The 18071-nt window shown below is 41.2% G+C and overlaps 1 protein-coding gene across 4 annotated transcripts; it reads right to left on the minus strand.

Moving 5' to 3' along the window:
• Positions 1–7130: 7130 nt before the first annotated feature.
• Positions 7131–17921, minus strand: LOC124184629 (eukaryotic translation initiation factor 4 gamma 2). 4 transcript variants are annotated; one of them, XM_046574570.1, is made up of 8 exons: positions 17783–17921; positions 11778–11889; positions 11414–11630; positions 10196–11138; positions 9969–10106; positions 8884–9779; positions 8443–8748; positions 7131–8325 (listed from the first exon to the last, which is right to left on the minus strand). In XM_046574570.1, exons 4-8 carry the CDS (start codon positions 11097–11099, stop codon positions 8257–8259), a joined length of 2313 nt encoding a protein of 770 aa, XP_046430526.1. In that variant the 5' UTR covers positions 11100–11138; positions 11414–11630; positions 11778–11889; positions 17783–17921; the 3' UTR covers positions 7131–8256. The 4 variants fall into 4 exon arrangements, with proteins under 4 accessions (XP_046430526.1, XP_046430528.1, XP_046430527.1 ...); XM_046574572.1 differs by lacking the exon at positions 17783–17921 and adding an exon at positions 17653–17712; XM_046574571.1 differs by lacking the exon at positions 17783–17921 and adding an exon at positions 15791–15827.
• Between the last annotated feature and the right edge of the window lie 150 nt (positions 17922–18071).

Here is an 18071-nt window from a genome sequence, read left to right on the forward strand (position 1 = left end):
TTACAGATCTAAGTCTGGCTCGTACATCCACGAATTACCACAAAATTCTCCGTTAATTACGGCCCAAGTCCTGCTCTATTCTTTTGTATGCAAATATCTTCTGCCTGTGAATCTGAAGAATTTGCATAAAAGAAAAGGAACTATTCATGCGGAACGTGTAAATTAAACGAACATGCGAAACTTGTACGCATCATTACATAAATGCAATTTCTCAACACTGGGCAAAATTCAAAGTTTTGCTCAGAAGAAAAAAGAAGAAGAAATGTACACCTGCACAGCTATATAAGCAGACATTGTTATATATGCGTCGTTTTCGGCAGGTACAATTGCAGGTGAATTATACACAGTGCTAAACCCTTTAGCTGTCGTTATTATCATTGTACACAGTCAATAACAGATCAACCTTTGAATCGTTCGTGTATAATGTTGTACGTAACGTATTATAAGTGGGTATGTATTAATCGGTAGTTCTTAAAATTTGGCCAGTCGTTTCACGAAGGATAAAAAGTGAATTATTTCCATACGCAAATTGTTCTTACTGAATGTGCAGTTTTACTTTGTAGTCTGGTTCTCACGTTATAGAAAATGAGGAAAGCTACGGTTGTATCCTGAGATATCGCTGAAAATTTTCAGCGTTCAGCGGAATCGCACGATTCCTCAAAACGACGCGGACACAACACCGTTCGAAAGTTGCTGAAAAATTGTGTACGAATAAAAGGAGTTTAAATATAATTGTGCCGTTTCAACGATACACGCGGGACGTGATGCGGGGTATCAGAACGGTATATGGTTACTCTCTGTAACAGTGTTCCGGCTGACTTGGTTCACTTAGTGCAAAAGAGCCTTGATGTTAATTCTGTCCCGATTTCGGTCGACCCGTCGCAGACTGATGGTTCTAATTTGTCCAAAGACCTTTCATGCCGTGTGGTTTTCAACGGTGGAAAGTAACGAAAAAAATTTCATTGCACTTCGATCAGCGTTATTCAACTCTAACGATGATACAGCACTTGAACTAATTTCCGCATCGCTTCTCGACCCTCGTGATTTAAAAGATCTTAAATCCAGTTTTTTTTCACAAATTCATACTTTTGGCTTTTGCAATTTGTTCTTAAGAAATACACCTTTTTCCGTCAGTATTTTGTTATTTAATTGTAGTTGGGGCATGGTTCATAAGCTCAGTGAAAGCCTAGAAAACTCAGGGAATTTCTTACAGCAGGAAAAAGTCCGGGAATTCCGAAAATAGGACTGAAATTTCGAGTCTGTGGAAAAAATAAACTCGGCTCTTACACAAAGTGATATCGGACTTGAGAAAAAAAAAATTTTCCGTCGCACCGCTTAATACATTCTACGTGTATTACTCATTCTTAATATCAAACCTTCGTTCGTTTTTACTTACAGAAAATCGCAGGCTGTTGTTGGTAAATTGATGGTCAGACGGTAAGATAGTTACTAGGTAATATTGACGGTATTAATAAGTTAATGTGCAAAAAAATTGTCATTAATCAGCGATATATTACTTGAAAGGTTGCCGGAAAAAATCTTACTTTCTGTAGTAAAAGTTGGGGAATTCCAGATTTCAAAAAACTTACGAACCCTGTAGGGCCTTTCGGTTATTAGGCCAGAACTGGCAGTATATTTACGAAGCAAATTCGTGATTACCCGGGACAATTTTAAATTAGGGCATGTTCTCATGGACCTTCGATCCTCAGGTGCAAGCTTATAGGCTTCGCGGGGTTCGGCCAACGCCGAGCTTTCCGCACGTCAATCAATACGAGAGCTACCCGCAACTCTTTACCCGAGCCACGAAATATTCCAGACGCCGGTACAGGGATGAGAGAAAAACGTTAGTCAGGTACTTTCTTAGTTAGGAATAGTTTGGCAACGATCTGAATACGCATTCTTTGATATTTTATCCGAATCAAAGCGGCACGGATAAAATTGTAAAACGACTGCCAATGAGGTGGATGTAGGCGTAACAATAAAAGGCACGAAAAAATCTGTTGCAACTTGCAATCTGTACAGCAGGTGCCATGCATGATCGAGGAATCAAGTGAGAATGATACGCGAGGCTCTCGTGGATCGGTGACGCAATTGCAGGCAAGCAGCGGCTTGGCTGGGAAGGTGTGAAGGCATTTATGATTTTTACGAACCGGCGATTTATGGTAAAAAATGGAAACTGACGCGTAGGTATAATCATAATAATAATAAGATGGGGATTCGAACGGATATTGGAGACTATCGAATGAAATTCAGCGTGAATGAATCGGGTATCAATGACCGCTGTGCCGGAATTTCAGCGTCTATCGGTTAAATTATAGCTGCCTGTAGATGCATGCGTGTATCTATGACGAGTTCGAGAGGAAGAAATGACGTGTAACAGAGAGAGAGGAAAATTATGATCGGACTAGATTTATACTCGTAAGGAAAAGCTCGTTCCTGCGGGCGAAACGAGAAAGTCGATACAGCCTCCTCTAAACGGGTCATGTCATAGATTACGCGGTGGTGCAAAAAAAGAGGAATTTTTTTTCTTCTATTTTGCTGCCGTGTAAGCAGGCCTGCCAAAATTACTCGAATCACTGCGAATTTAAGGAATTATGGCACGCCCTTGGATTATATTAGTCAGTGAACGAATTTAGCTCGTGCACGTCGAAGCGAGAGTAGAAAATTAAACGTGTGTTAGTTTTCCAACGATACTTCGCCGATGACTCTCGCCAATCGGCACAAATGTAGGTAGGATAAAACCATGAAAAATTAACGCTTTTGGGGATGGTGCCAGATTCTGGCTCCCGGCCCATTCAAGACTACTCGCTACTTCCCCGCTGGATCAATACTGACTCTTCACGGGCAGACTTACGATTAGCGGTTGTATACCCGAGACTTCGTGTGCCAAGAAAATGCAATGGGTGTAAGGTATAATACGTGTGACGCTTCTACGTATTAGTCGGTATCCATTATATGTATAGAAATGGATGATCCGTGTCATTTTCCCACGAACTCGAGGAAAACGAAAATGTGAGGAGAAACGTATAGTATGCACGTATACTTGTTTAGTGAGGCGTTTTTTACTACATTATTGTAGTTCAAGGTACGATCATAATCATTTTTCAAAGGCATGTTTCGGATGCGGCGTAAAGAGGGTCGAACGATTATCGAATAACTCTTTGCCGCATAGATTACGTTAAAGCCTAAATTTTTCAGCTAGAAGAAAATTTGTCCGACCCCTTATCGCTTCCACCGAACACTGGTATGCATGCGCCTGGTTATCACTGCGTGTGATCGTGTAAATAGGCTGTACACTGCCAGCACTTATCTCGTCATTTTAACGCTGACTAAATAAAAAACAAACTACCGACGTCACGTAGATACGCTACGTTACGCGTACGTTGAGTTGCATTGTTGTTCGAGTGTGTGGAATTGAAAATTATTAAATTCAGTCACCTGATTATATTTGACGAAAAACCTGAAGACGTACGTCAATTATTTATGCCAGCTTATTTAGACGCGTAGACAAGTTTAGCACACCGGGGATAATTTATCATACTTGTAACGCGAAAATGGGAGATTTTTAAATTACAGTTTGGAATCTTGCCGTGCCTCACCCTGAGTATGTATACCTATCCAGTCTGGAGAGTTGCAAAGTTCTTTCGAAATTCTAAAACAGTACGATAGCGTCAAATTGTTGCCGCGATAAATAATGCGGATGAATTTATCGCATCAATTTGAGCCAAGGTTAGATCAGAACTCAGATATCTTTGTGATCCGACGTAACAATCGTTCGCCGATCTTCGAATGCACGTAATGTCTGTGAGGTATTTATTTCACCGTTGAACGCTTATTGAAAATTCATTGTTTCCGCGTTCATCGGCGGCAAGGAAATCATCGCGCGAGCCTCGACTTCTGCTAATATCAAAGAATCAAACTTGAACCGATGTCACGTAACATCAAGGGAATGAAATTATACGTGTATATGTAGATATTTGTTCAACAAGTTCTAGAATATTTCTTCAAACAGATCAATCGACGTACCAAATCACAGTGAACCCTGATTATAAAATGGCGTGTAACGCCCGCAAATCGTGACGTTAACGTCGTCACTGTTGGAGAATTTTTAACATTTATTTATCCGGCCCGCAGCTGGTTACTTTGGCTTATACGCCCCTGGTTTCCTATACGCAGACACGCGTGTTATACCTGGAGGCAGAAATATCACGGATATCGTAAACAAAACCGATGTTTATTGTTACAAATTCACTATCATGTCCAGTTTTTGACGCGCTGTGAATCTACAAACAGGCGGTAGTCGTAAAATGAAAAATTTATGCCTCTTCATAAACCTGTCAGGGTTCTTTCCCCCTATCTCCTTCCTTTCATAAATTCTGGCTGTGAACAAATTATTTATAATTATATTATTCGTCCGCACGCTTGCGAACAAATATAAAAGGATTGTACAAACGATACAAAATTGTTGAAAATCTTTCCATTGCAAGTATTTGAAATTCTAAAAATTGAGATCAAGAAAACTTCTCTGTCTGTAATTATTCAATCTACTTCAACTACCTTGAAACGTTTATAATCAATCAATAAAAACTTGAATGACAGAATCATAACTTTTACCCAGTCATCAAATAATTTACTTGGCATATTTTCTGCACACAGGACACAGACTCGACTTACTTAACACTTTAATAAATAATGTAAATTACATTAGGCGGACGCCCAAATAAAGTTAACCCATACGTTGCCCACACCTTGAACAAATACTGGGATACTCTTTAACTACCATATTTCAAGGTAAATTAGTTATTTTTTGGCAAATCAAGTTTTGTATACGAAAAAGAAAAAATTTTTACGAAACAAAATACCGAAAAATGAATCATCCTATTCAAAAATCACAACTCACTGGATTTTCAAGATTTCGACCTATTTAAGGGGGAAAAAGAAAAAAGAAAAAACGGAGACACCGCACAATGAAGAAAAGATACTTGTTCGAGTGAGTGGAGATGAATTTTTGGAAAACGAATGAATTAAAGATTTATACGATATTTCATCATTTATATTGCATCAAATCAGATTATGACCTGCCTTATAGAACGGTGAACATGTCACGGGGTCATTTTGACCCCGGCATGCACCGTAAGGATTAAGCTTTCAAGATTTATTCAAGATTTTGGTGTTTTTGAACGCTTGTTAAACCACGAGCGAAACTACTTGACATCGTGCTATACAGACTTGAGTGAAAAATAAGTCTGAGATAAAAATTGGGGTTTATTATTTATATCTTACGAATGTTAATGCGTAAAAATACTAATACTATGGCCAATCGAAATGGGACTGAATAGTTCAAATTATGGCGTTGAATAATTATTAATAATGACTCTACAGCTATAGCAGATACGACCAGATAATGGCGAAAACGTATGTAATTAATGATGAGCAACAATGATACCATATGAGCAATGGTACAAACGTGAAAAAGAATCATGATCCTAAGAACAATTTTATTTGTATTACCTATTCAGAAATAAAAGATCATCGTAAATATTCCATGGTTAATAATATTATATTACACTATCGCGTTTGCATGTAACTTGGTTCGTGTATCCATCATAAGTATTAACATCTACTTCTATTACGATATTTTGCTTCGGTTATTTCTTCTGTTTTTCGTAACTTATGATGAGTTCTACCATGAAAAATAATACTGGCGATATTAAACGATCGTCGGGTGCTGCGAGGGGTTAAGGATGACTATAAAGAATATCTGTGATAATGAATTTATGTCATAGGTAGGTATGTATGTATGGATGTATGTATGTATGTATAACAATTGTTGGGTGAAAAAATAAATTAACAAAACTTGAGTTTACAATATATTATTTCTTGCGCTATTCTTCTGTTGTGTTAGCTGGGACGAAAACTAAACTCGCTTTTTTTTCTTATTCACATTATATAACGTATATATGTGACACGTATTTGCATGTGAATAATGTTTTATGTATAATAGACGTGTGAACGACAATCTTGAAGTCATAGAGAGACAAACGTAGTGCAGTAATTTTACACGGATTTTACAACAAATATCGCAATAATATTACTCTTAATAAAAGTGAATATTATAATCGTTATAATAAATTTACGTCAAGCCCCGAAGAGCTTCGTATTCGAACTATTACGCAATAAAATTTTTTCTAGCTGTATAGTTTTCACAGCGAATGTCTCTGCATACCTACATGGGATATTATAATCTACTATTTTTTTTCTTTTAGTGATTCATGTGACAAGCGATTATGTATATAATAGACGTACGTGAAGAGGCTAATAAGATAATAGATAAATATATCCAGAATCGGAACAATTTTAGACATAGACATTCAACTTTCATCGTTCGCTATTGCAAAAGAGGAACGATTTAATTCCTCCTTACGCTCCTTACTCAACGAAATTACTTAAATGAGGCAAGAGTTCTGAGAAGAAAAATCACCTGTTCATTATTCTTTTTTTATGCACAAAATGCAACATTTCACTGCAAATTCACATTCGATTCAATTATCGGCATCCTAATGCATCTGCGGAAGCCCTCATACGTCTAAAATTGTTCACCGAAGTTTTAGGGAACCGGGATGATGAGACCGCTTTGGAATTGGGCCGGAAGATGGGATAGTTCAGCAACCCGGGAGCAATCCGTGTATAAGTTTCTCAAAGTTTATTATTCTGCATTTACGTTTTTTTTTTTTTTTTCTTTAATCGGATCGCTAATTGTATATTATTATTATTATTTTATATTCCTTTCCATTTATCTTTTCCTCTTTCACTATTATATTACGTGGTTAGTTGGTGGTAGTGGTGATAATGATATTGGCTGCTGGTTGTTTGAACGGCAATTACGCGAATCACTTATTAGAACTATAACAATAATAATAATGATGATAATAATAATAATAACAACAGTAATAATAATAGTGGCGGTGATTGTAGTGTTAGTGACAATAATTATAATTATGTATGTATTGCGCGGCAAATAGAATAAATTGGTAGATATAGGTAAGGTAGGCATATAAGTTAGATAGAGGCAGGCATATGGTGTTTTATTGATTTTGCTGGCGTTTTTTCATTTCCTTTTTTTTTTCAGGTGAAAGTTCGGAGTTTCATCACTGATTCATGGCTGGTTAATTACACGTCGACATATATACGTCGTCGCATTTACGCGTTGAAAAACTCTTTCACAGTTCATAGGCTATTAAAAAGAAAAGAGAAAAAAAAAACATATTCGAGCCGTTCCTGCACCGTCGTATAGATATTATGGTTTCGTTAGGCAAATTGATGAATGTATTTCAGTTTTTTGTAGTAAGTAAATAATTGTAGTATAATAATAATAATAATATAATTAATAATAATAATATTTCTTCGTAATAAATGTAAAAGCTGGTACACAGAGATAACAAGCGACTCGTTTGTGGCCGCGGACAAAAAGACTTACAAAACGTGGCACATGCACAATACTAGACAAAAACTTGGACAACACAAATCACCAGACTAATATAGTATTGATTTTTTTTTTTTTTTTATGTTTTCTCGTTTTTTTAAGTTTTGGTAATTGTATTTCTTATGTTTATTAATTCATTTATTTATTCGTTTTTTTCCTTCCCTCATTTCATTTCCTCGGCTTCTCTATTCCGTTCCTCATCCAATTTCTCTCTCGTTCTCTATTTCTTTATTACCATTACGCTCGTATAGTTTTTAAACATATACTTTAAATTAATCATATTGCGGCGTATCTTGATATCTGCTGGCCCAATTTCCTTATATAAATCATAATAATAATTCAATTATCTAAAACGTTAAAACTTCCTGTTTCAAGGGTCTGTCGCGCCACCCGCGGGTTTGTTATTATTATTATTATTATTACTTTTTGCTATTTTTTTTTTTAATGTATTCATTTAATTTTTTTTTCATTATTTTGTTTTTTTGTTACTTAGTTTCGTCTTGTTTTTTGTTTTTTTCATTACTTTTTTGGAGTTTTCTTTTTTTTAAAATCACGTCACAGGTTTCCTTCGTTCCGCTAAATGGCCGACCGACTGACAGGTTGTTGTTTTTGCTGTTGTTGGTAGCAGTTTACCGTGTTGCAGATGGAGACAACGCAATTAATAAAACGGAATCCTTCGGCTCAGCGTGTAGTGGATAATTAAAACCCTATCCTCAAATAATAGGTAGTCTTATGAGATGATGGGCTCCCTTTCGCGGGCCATCCTCCACCTTCTAGTTGTCCCCATCATCTTCCTCCTCTTCTGAAGATGCGTCCTGCAGCCATGTCAGCCAGGAGTTTACCTAGATCGAAATGAAATTCGGGAATATTTCGATGCCGGTAACAGAAACGATGAGACGACTTGACCTAAGTCATCGTAACAATCAATCTTAGGATGAAAAAAGAGTGAAAAGACTCACCTGGAAGAGGGCTTGTCCTTTGCCAGGATAATCGTCGGTAACATCCTCCTTCCATTTCATGAAGGCTTCCTCGTCGACGACTTCCATTTCGTAAAGAGCTATAAACCATCGCAGTAACATCCCCTTGGGGAATTTGTGCGAGTAGCAAAATACCTGAAGAGCGTGAACGGCGGTCACTTGAGAATCGATGGTCGGTAGGAAGGACTCGAGAACGCGCCCGTACTTTTCTAGCAACGCTCGTTCTTTCTCTGCCAGAGCTTTGTCCACGGGGGACTCTGGGTCGACACCCGGACCTAATGTTGTCTCCTGAAATGGATGGTTAAACTTTGTTTTTTTGTCACAATACACTTTCATCCGCAAGCCAAGGAGGTTTCGCCGCCAATTACTGAAAGATTGACACGTTTACAGACCGGGGAGGGTAAGTAATGCAAGTACGCTAACCTGAGTGATATATTTGAGAAGAACAGTGATCAGAGCATTGATGAAGCTTGGATCAGAGTGATGCGAAGGGTCAAGTTTCTCCTTGATCCACTTGTATAGGGCGTTAGGGCTGGGGTCAGACTCGAGCTGTCTCCCTATCTCCCTTTGGATCCTGAGCAGAGGGTAGAGAAACGTCAATTCTCTATCCTCAAGGATCTTGCCGAGCCTTTCCTTAGTCTTCTCCACCTCTGGCAGCTGACTCATCAGGTTGACCTTACTTTCGTTGAATATCTGCATGAGCCTAGCTTTTCCCTGAGTCTTGTGCAACTGCTGAAGAGTCAAAAGGAAGAGAGGATGATGTTGCCCATTCTCGGTTACCGAAGCGAGATCAGTCAGCTGCATAAGATTGTCAATTATAGCTTTAGCTGTAATGGAGGCGACGTGAGACGCGACGCATGGGATGGTGCTCTCCCTCTCGTCCATACTGCCGACGAGTTCTTTCCATCCCTCGAGTATCTGTTGCCCGTTCACAAGCCCCTCCTTCTTCAATTCGACTACCAGCTTGCCGGCAAGTTCGCGCTCCGAATCACCTCTATCGAGGGTGTTGGAATAAAATACATAGATGACGTGACGTAGGAATCTTTCCGGTATTTTGTGATCCTTGAAAGCTGTTAACGCATCCTGGACATTTCCATGATTAACGTATTCGTCCATAAGAGCGTTCATTTTTTTCAATACCTCCTCCTTGGAAGGTCCCTTATCTTTCCTGTCGCGCACTTTGTCACGCTTCTCTACCGGGCCCTGCTTAATCACAATCGCCGGTGACGGATCCTTGTGCAGCAGCGGTGGGCTAGCCTTTAGAGAACCAGCCGATGCGAGCATAGCCTCAGATGCATGTCCTGGGAAGAGACCTATCCCTAAAGGATAAGCATTAGTGAAATGCATTTTCACTTATGGTGCGATACATAAATCACATACGACATTATTATACATCATTTTCAACATACACATTTCATCGATGGGGGCCATTTAAAATTGATTCCCCATATGCAAGGGAAGGGTACCAAATAGTATTAAATTTGCGATTAACGAAATTAAATACTTACTGCTGTTCAGAGGTAAGTTTGGGGGCTTCATGTTGGCGCTGAATACCATTGAATTGGCTGCAGGCCTAAGAGACACTTCCTCTGAGTGTTGTTTTATCAGCATTTTCCCCCTCAATCTAGACTGCTCTTTATTACCATCTGTAAGAGGATCATTGTTTAGTGGAAACAATTTACAAAAAAAAAAAAAAAAACTATATTTCCTGTCATATCTGTGTTGATAAACTTACTGTTGTTGTAATTATGGGGAGAGTTCTGTTGTTGCTGATTGTGATTATGCTTCCCCTGGTAATTGTTCTGATGACGATTCTGATTTTGGTAATGGTTGGGTTGATTGCGCTGGTTGTGTCGTCCGTAGCCGACGTTACCAGGTCCCGAATAGCCATTTGAACCAAACGGTGCGGGTCCTATGCTGAAGGAATGGGAGCTTAGTGAGATAGTACTCAACATATCGTCAAGGCCTCGCATTTTCCTAAAGATATCGCTGCTAGGGCGATCGTCTCGCCTGTGATAACCGCCACCCCTAGACGAATCTTCGTTGTCATTGCGGATCAGATTGATGGGCATAGGTCCCTCGGTACTGGTAGCCTTTCGCGGCACCCAGCCATCGCGACGCAACTCAATGACATCGCGTAACATAAAACGGATGCGCAGGGGTAGATCGCTGCTCTCTGCCAAGACGCTCATGCGTTTAAAGTACTGAGTCATGAGGCCACGGCCCTTGTCCGAGTCCAGAATACGTCCGCAAGTACGCATAATCTGGCAAAGACATTCGATATCCTTGGCCATGTCCCCCCTGGATCCACCCCTTCGTCTCTCCGGCAGTAATTGCTGAATGCACAGGTGTAGGATAGATTCCGATACGATTTCCAATTTTCCCAACTCCCCGATGAATTTGATGTTACCGAGCATCTTGCGCTTTGCCAACTGACGGCGCTCCTCCTCCTCCGGGGCCAAATCATCCTGACCGTCGAATACCTCGTTTGCCTTTGATCGATTTTCAAACTCGAGCTTGCACTTGTTGAGTAACAGCAGTCTAAATGTACTTTGGGGTTTTTGACCTTCAACGTTTGGTTTCTGAGGTTCAAAGTTTGGAGCTTCGTCGGACAGCCGCTTGCACAGCTGTGCGTACATAGAACTGTACTTTGGTTCATCGAGTGCCTTATCAAAGATCTGTAGGTCACGACAAAAATCAATTTATTCATATTTTTTTCAGTCAAAACATTCTTCCAAACTGTCCTCAAGGCAAACAATTGGAAATTCTTTGATTTTACCTAGTTTTCTAGATTTCGTAACAACTCCTATGCAATATGCTACTCATAAAGACATTGCTGTAATTTGGCCTCGGTAGTTCAGGACTTGGTTATAAAATATATCAAAAATTAAGAGTAAGTTTTTGAGTACTTCCTACGGGTACGGTATGTTTGAGAAATCGATGGGGTACTCACCAATAAAATAACACCTTTGAGAATCACATCGGAATTGAGCTCGACGTTGAGCAAGTCGTTGCTCAGCTTTGCAAACTTTTCCGGTGTAAGCTTATTAAGAATACCCCGCACCTTTCTGAAGATGAGATCATTTCTGCTTTCTTGGGTGAGTGCATCGCGTCTAATAGTTGAAGGAGGGATCCAGCGTCGCTTAGTGGATAGGGAGCGAATTTCGTCCCTGGAAGGCATCGAATCAGTCTTGTTAAATGGATATTTTTTTTGTTTTGACCGATGTTTTGTGCTTTCTTTGCCTTTACGCGCAAACGTGGGAATTTATACAGTCAACGGACAGTTTTCTTTTTAATTTAACTTTGCTGATTCTGACCTTCCTCCCGAGACACGAGAAGCACCCCCCGGTCCTGTGGGGTCGTCCGTTGTTGCGCGTGTTTTGGCCCCCTAAATGATAAACCACAGCACACAGATCTTCCTCTAGGAAGCTGAAAAATAAAACGAGTATACATGAATAATATTATTAACAATATCATAATTTTAAGATTAAAAACTTTCCGTTCAAATCATCATTATCGCGTCATACATTATCATTGTATCATTCGATGCCGATCGAACGACAGTATTTTTGTTACAAAGAACAACGTTGCAGCAAAAATAATATGACGTGCAAAGTAACGGTGAAAATCACAAGAAGAAAATGTATTCCGATCATCTTCTGGTATTCGACAAATTTTCCCCGAATTGTTACCCTATAATTACGACGAGTGAGTTGTAGGGATAAATCAATATCGTTATACACGCAGTTTAAGCGGCGTCTCAACACTGTATAAATAGCGCGTTAGATGCTTTGCCTGTTCTACGAACGGCATTGGGCTTGTTGGAGAGGTTTGCCTCAAAACACGCAACTCGTCGGGATAATTTTATTCTTTTTGCCCGAAATCGCAACCCAGTTGAGTTTCAAGAAAGAGAAACACTCATGATCGATATTCTCAACTTTATTTTTAGCACATAATCATATTACTGCGGTTAGTAGGCCGTTAATGACTTTAACAAGAAGGACCGTGAGAACAAAAGATTCTTTCTCTCATTCTTCTCAATTTCCGTCATCCACCTCCTTTTCTTTTCCGTTTCCTTTCAGAGTAGGTATTCATTACAGAGGTGACTAGAGGTACGCCGTAATTGCGCTTTCGCACGATGTCCCAAATTTCTAAAACAACTTGCAGTAAAAGGCAAATTGCGCCATCGCGAATCGATCAATGAGTGCGTATTTGCGGAGAAATTTGTAAAAATTTACCCGCAAGAATTCTCACGCCCACGGTCGGCGTGGCTATGCCTTTTTTCCAATTTTTCACGATCTAATTTCGCCTGTTACATGAATAATTCAATCTCATCCAACCAGCGTGTTTTTCGCCCCCACCTTTCAGTCGCCAAAACAGATCGAATAGCTAATGTGTGTGTTTATCCATCGTCAAGTTCGCATACAAGCTTATATCAAGTTCATTATTATTATTAGACCGCTGGCAAGCTGGGGGAAAGAGAGAGCGAGAGAGAGAGAGAGAAAGAGAGCTAGAGAGATAGAGCAAGTGAGTGAGTGAGTGAGTAAGATAGAAGAACAGAGAGAGCGCGTGCATCTGGCACACGTGGTGATATTTTTGTAGTCAAGTAGAATATCAGACTAGATAATATTTCAATAAGTACAATGATTTTTCCGACCTTGACCATATCTTACGTATAACTCATCCTCGGTCATTTCGTTGGCGATGCGTGAAAGAACCCGTCTCGAAGATAAAGAGAGATAGATAGAGCTCGACAGAAGTAAAACGAGCAAAAAACTACGAACGAGTAGAAAAAAGGTGGTGAATAAACCCCGCGGCCACAGATCGCAGTCTAGACTCGAGACAACGACGCGAGCACCCGGTCATTTAACCGCGATCCCACGCTACGCGGCACGCATGTACATACGTACATGCGTACGTACACTCATACATGCGGTATCGGTCCTCCCCCACCTGCGCTGTCGGCAGAATCACTCTCTTCTTACCTTCGTCCGTATACCTATGATAACATACACGGTAGATCTTCCCGAAGGACAAGCGCATGGGTGCGGAATGGATCGAGGCAACGTATCTCGACCACATTGTAAGGATAGAAGGTGCGAAGCGCGCAGGGGGATCTGCGTAATATTAACGCAACGACAACAACTACAGCAGCAGCAGCAGGAGCAGCACTCGTGTAAAATGTCTACACCCATCAAAATCACCCACACGAGTGCACCGATCGTATGGTAAGATCGAGACGCGACTAACAGCTCCGCTACGCAGGGGGAGAACAGCAATGACGGAGAGCAAGGAGAGCAAGAAGAGCAAGATCAGCGTCAGCGTCGACGTCGGCAGCAACAGCGTAATGTTATGTGGGGCGCGGCTCGTGGTCAGACGGTCAATGACCCCGCGGGATCCCGACGAGCTCGGGTGGACTCGGCGGAGGAGACGTTAAACGCCCGAAGGAAGAAAGGAAGGAAGGAAGGAAGGAAAGAGGTGCACCGATGTAGGAGCTCCCGGGTCGAGGACTTCGGGGTGGAAGTCCTCTTCTCCTGCCGAAGGTGACGACGAGGTTCGACCCTGGTTCAAAGGGTTCAGAGGGAAAAGGAGTGATCCGACGCAGGTGAACGCACGCATCGCGGAATGGAGGAGTTCATTCGACTCCGAGTCTCCAGTGAGAGGAACGCGAACAGGTTCGGCCGGAGTTCAATTTTCTCTCGTTATAACCATCCTCGCGATCCGTCGTCGTCGCTGCTGCGGCATCGAAGGTCGCGCAGCAGCGGCTCGAGAACTTGCAGCCTCTTTGTTTTTATCCCCTCATTGCCGTCTAACGCGCATGTGTAGGTGTAGGTACGTACAAAGAGTGCGAACGTGTAGATTTTTACCGCTGACGATGAGAAGAAGATACAATAAGTCAGGTACACGCGTTTCGACTGGTGAAATGGTTTAAACGTCAAGCTCAATTGCAGCTAAGCGCTGTATATTCTTTCTTTTCTTCTCACGGATATATTCGAACTCTTGTTTAACTGTACACGACGTTAATGTACAAAGAACTAAGGCGATACGAGATTCTCCCTCTCTCTCTTTTTATTATAGCAACCTTGTCGGAGGAAAAAACATGTATTTTCTCAAGGTACAGGCCTGCACTGTATTACAAGCGTGTTTAAATGACGTGCGAAAATATCCTTCGACAGAGTCCCCGCCCGCTTTGGTACGTTTACATGTAACATGTAGCTTGGTTTAACATGCGCATACGTTGTTTCAAGATTTCTCATTGAATTGACGCGATAAATCCGTTCAGATAACACAGCACAGTCTACGGAGATCTATAGAGACTTATATGCGGACGTGTAAAAGAACAATGTCTCTAAATTCAGCACATATGTACTGTGACAACTTTTAATTGCATACCGATTAGAGTATTATCGCAATGCCAATACGAGACATAGGTATGATTATGAGAATTAATTCTGTACTAATGACATTCGTATACGCGTACATTGTACATATAATACATCAAACGAGTTATATATAGCCCATTCGTATTTCTAGAACATTTCGCGCAATCACTCTGCAGGTTAACAGCGACTTCTCTCTCCCTCTTTCTTTGTCATATTTCTTATTGCCTTTTTTTTTCTTGCGTCGTATATCGAGCTCGAACTTGCGGGATTTACTCACAAGCGATAACGACGAATGTTTATTATTTATCCACTATCGTTTACTAATCTTTTTTAAAACACGAGCGTAAACACGAAGAAAACGAATTGGTCGAAGGTGAAATGTACGGCTGCGTATGTATAAATATATAATACACAAGAGGGTGATTCATCGCCTCGATTATCCAGTTACAGGGAAGATCCGAGAATCAAATAGATTTGGAAATTCGAATGCACGTGTATACATATGACAGGATCGAAACCAGCAACCCGGTGTCGTGACGTTTACGATTCGTCGTATTACACGTATAGGATACTACCTGTGTCGGTCGATCGTCAACAAAAAATTATAGACACTCGACATAGAGCAGCGGGAAGGGTCTAATCGAACCTGGTTGTAATAATAAATTAGCTTGTAGATGTCGCAACATCATGTAAACGCAATACAGGTATATTTAGATTTGACTCGCTCTCTAATTGTTACAGTCGAGGAGGAAACGAGATCGAAAGAAAGGAAAATCGGACCATTGAGAAATAAAAATAATGAATGACTGATGCAATTATACACACACAGATTCATGCTGTAAAACGTATGCGCGACTAGAAACGCGAGATTGCGCGGAACATTCGCGAATCCAATAAAAACCCCGCTCTCTGTAGATAAATAAGTGAATATGTACGTCTGTATGTACTGCGTGTAGGGTATAGACGTTACGGATACACCTGTAAAGACAAGGAACACACGTTGAAATATATGGCTACTTATATCCAAATTCCAAACCTAAGCTAGGACTCCTAGTCACTCGAGATCAGATGCTTACAAAATGGCGATCGTCGCATCATCGTAGCGTTTACACAACCAACAATCTATATAAAGCGTTGTCTGATTATCTTTGCATTTTTCGAATGCGAGAGTGAGGGGGGGGGGGGGGGGGGGAAGAAACGGGGAAAATAAAACGAGCGCCGTAGGTAACCGCAAAAAAGAATTACGTCAGCTAACAGCAGCAACAGCGGTAGAATTCCACGAAATTGGAATACATCTAACTGCAAAATTTCGCCAAACGGAAACTCTCGAGAAAATGAGACAGACGATTCAAGTTGGAGGGAGACAGAGATAACGAATAACTGTACATTACAGGGTACAGCTGTAGTTTTCTCCGCAAATTTGTCAAAGTGTGTACGTTCAGAATGAGAAAAAGAACCGTTCAAACAAACTTTACCCTTTCTCTTTTCTCTCTCTCTCTCTCTCTCTCTCTCTCTCTCTCTCTCTTTCTCTCTCTCACTCTGCTTGCTCAAACTGGCCGCATGCTACTGACTAATAAACAACGACCGGAGAGACCATTCAATTTTAACGCCAGAGTAAAAAGAAACTGAGCGAATGATGACAAATAGCAATTTCTAGAATGATCACTTCCCGTTCGCAAGAATTCTACTTCATTGATAATAATCGATTAAACACGAAGCGGTGAGAGCATGAATTTTTACTGGCTTCCTTGTAACTTGAAACTGCGATAGATGTATCTAGAGATGGAGAAGTAAACGAGGCAACTGTAAAAGACGAGAATAAAAATAAAAATAAGCACGAATTGACCGTTTGGAACTGAGGAAGACGGCCGATGGAAATACTTGACTAACGAATCCTCGAGGGATCTTTATGCTGGGACGTGAGACGGAACAGTCAAACCGTTCGTTCGTTCGTTCGTAAGTCAAGTCAGTCACGGCGACGGACAAAGAGATAGCAATGGCGTGACGCAAGCCCCTCCCGCAGCCCGGAAAACGATGCCAACGTACAGAAAATCCACGTCCTACGATGCAGCAGGGAATAAACGAGCGTTGAGAGCTGTCAGAATTTCGTGAGCCGATGACGATATGTCGGGATGCATGAATCGAGTGAATATTCGGTTAGCCGAGCGGGGCTGGAGGGGGAGAGGGGGAAGCGTGGCGCAGGGAATTCAATTTGACCTCAATATCAATAATCTAACCGTTCTACTGGTGTTGGTGGTGTAGATTAAAGCTCAAGGTAGATGCATGCGAATGCCACGAGCGAATGTAAATTAGCGCGGCGGCTATTCATAGGCCGATAGTGATCGAACGTCGGAGGCAAGGTAGAGAGAAAGAGAAGAAATGAAATGATGGAGAGAGAGAGAGAGAGAGAGAGAGATGGAGAGTGAAGGAAAATTCTGTCTCTGTTTGAAAGCGAATTGACGGGGAGGAAGAATCGAGTGAAACGTCAAAGTAAAAACCAGCGTGCGTCGCGCGCTACGTTCGACAAGCAAAGTGCGTGCGGCAGAGCGAACTTGGCCGATAATAGGATCGAATATTTTTACAAGCGTTGCTCCAGACACAAAATGAGAAAAGATGATATTCGGACGGCGAAAGAACGAAAGGCACTGAGACGATGCACGCGTTTTAAGGTCGGGCAAGGATGATGCGCTCGAAATCAAGCAGACATGACGCACGGCGCGACGTACGCGAGTCCGTCCATCGACTGCGAGGCTCCCGCACCGAGAAAAAAAAAGAAGCGAAAAACCCGTCAAAATTGGTTCCAGCCTACCTTCGAGCGGCGTATTTTTGTTTCACTCGATACGGTATCACCCCCGAGCACAATCTAGCGTACACACAAATTTATAAACCTGACATTTACCACTTAAAATTGAAAATAATACACAGGATGATTTACTTACGGCCGATGGTTGTTGTTTGTGGAGGCTTTCGCAATCCGTCGGCTGTACTCGGGGACTTCCGGACAGATCGTACTCGACGTCTTCTCAGTTCAGCGTCTGAACGGAGACTGACTTCGGTTCGAGCAAGGCTTGAGGAGTAACCGAAACCGCGATTGATCGTTAATTAATATTTCACCGCCACGTGTGCTTCGAACGAGATTTTAAAACCGCGTATTTCTATTCGACATTCACGTTTCATACGGCCCCTCAATTGACTCAAGAAGTAACCAGCCGATGAGTCTTTAGCCAC

The sequence above is a fragment of the Neodiprion fabricii genome, chromosome 6, assembly GCF_021155785.1.
Source record: "Neodiprion fabricii isolate iyNeoFabr1 chromosome 6, iyNeoFabr1.1, whole genome shotgun sequence".
NCBI classification, from domain to species: Eukaryota; Metazoa; Arthropoda; class Insecta; order Hymenoptera; family Diprionidae; genus Neodiprion; species Neodiprion fabricii.

Excerpts from the sequence above, each read along its gene's own strand:
- LOC124184629 (XM_046574573.1), bottom strand. The coding sequence starts at position 11,641 with ATGCCTTCCAGGGACGAAATTCGCTCCCTATCCACTAAGCGACGCTGG. Across the intron at positions 11,139-11,413 it reads TCAAAGGTGTTATTTTATTG|ATCTTTGATAAGGCACTCGA; the intron begins GTGAGTACCCCA and ends CGTGACCTACAG. Across the intron at positions 8,326-8,442 it reads AAGGACAAGCCCTCTTCCAG|GTAAACTCCTGGCTGACATG; the intron begins GTGAGTCTTTTC and ends ATTTCGATCTAG.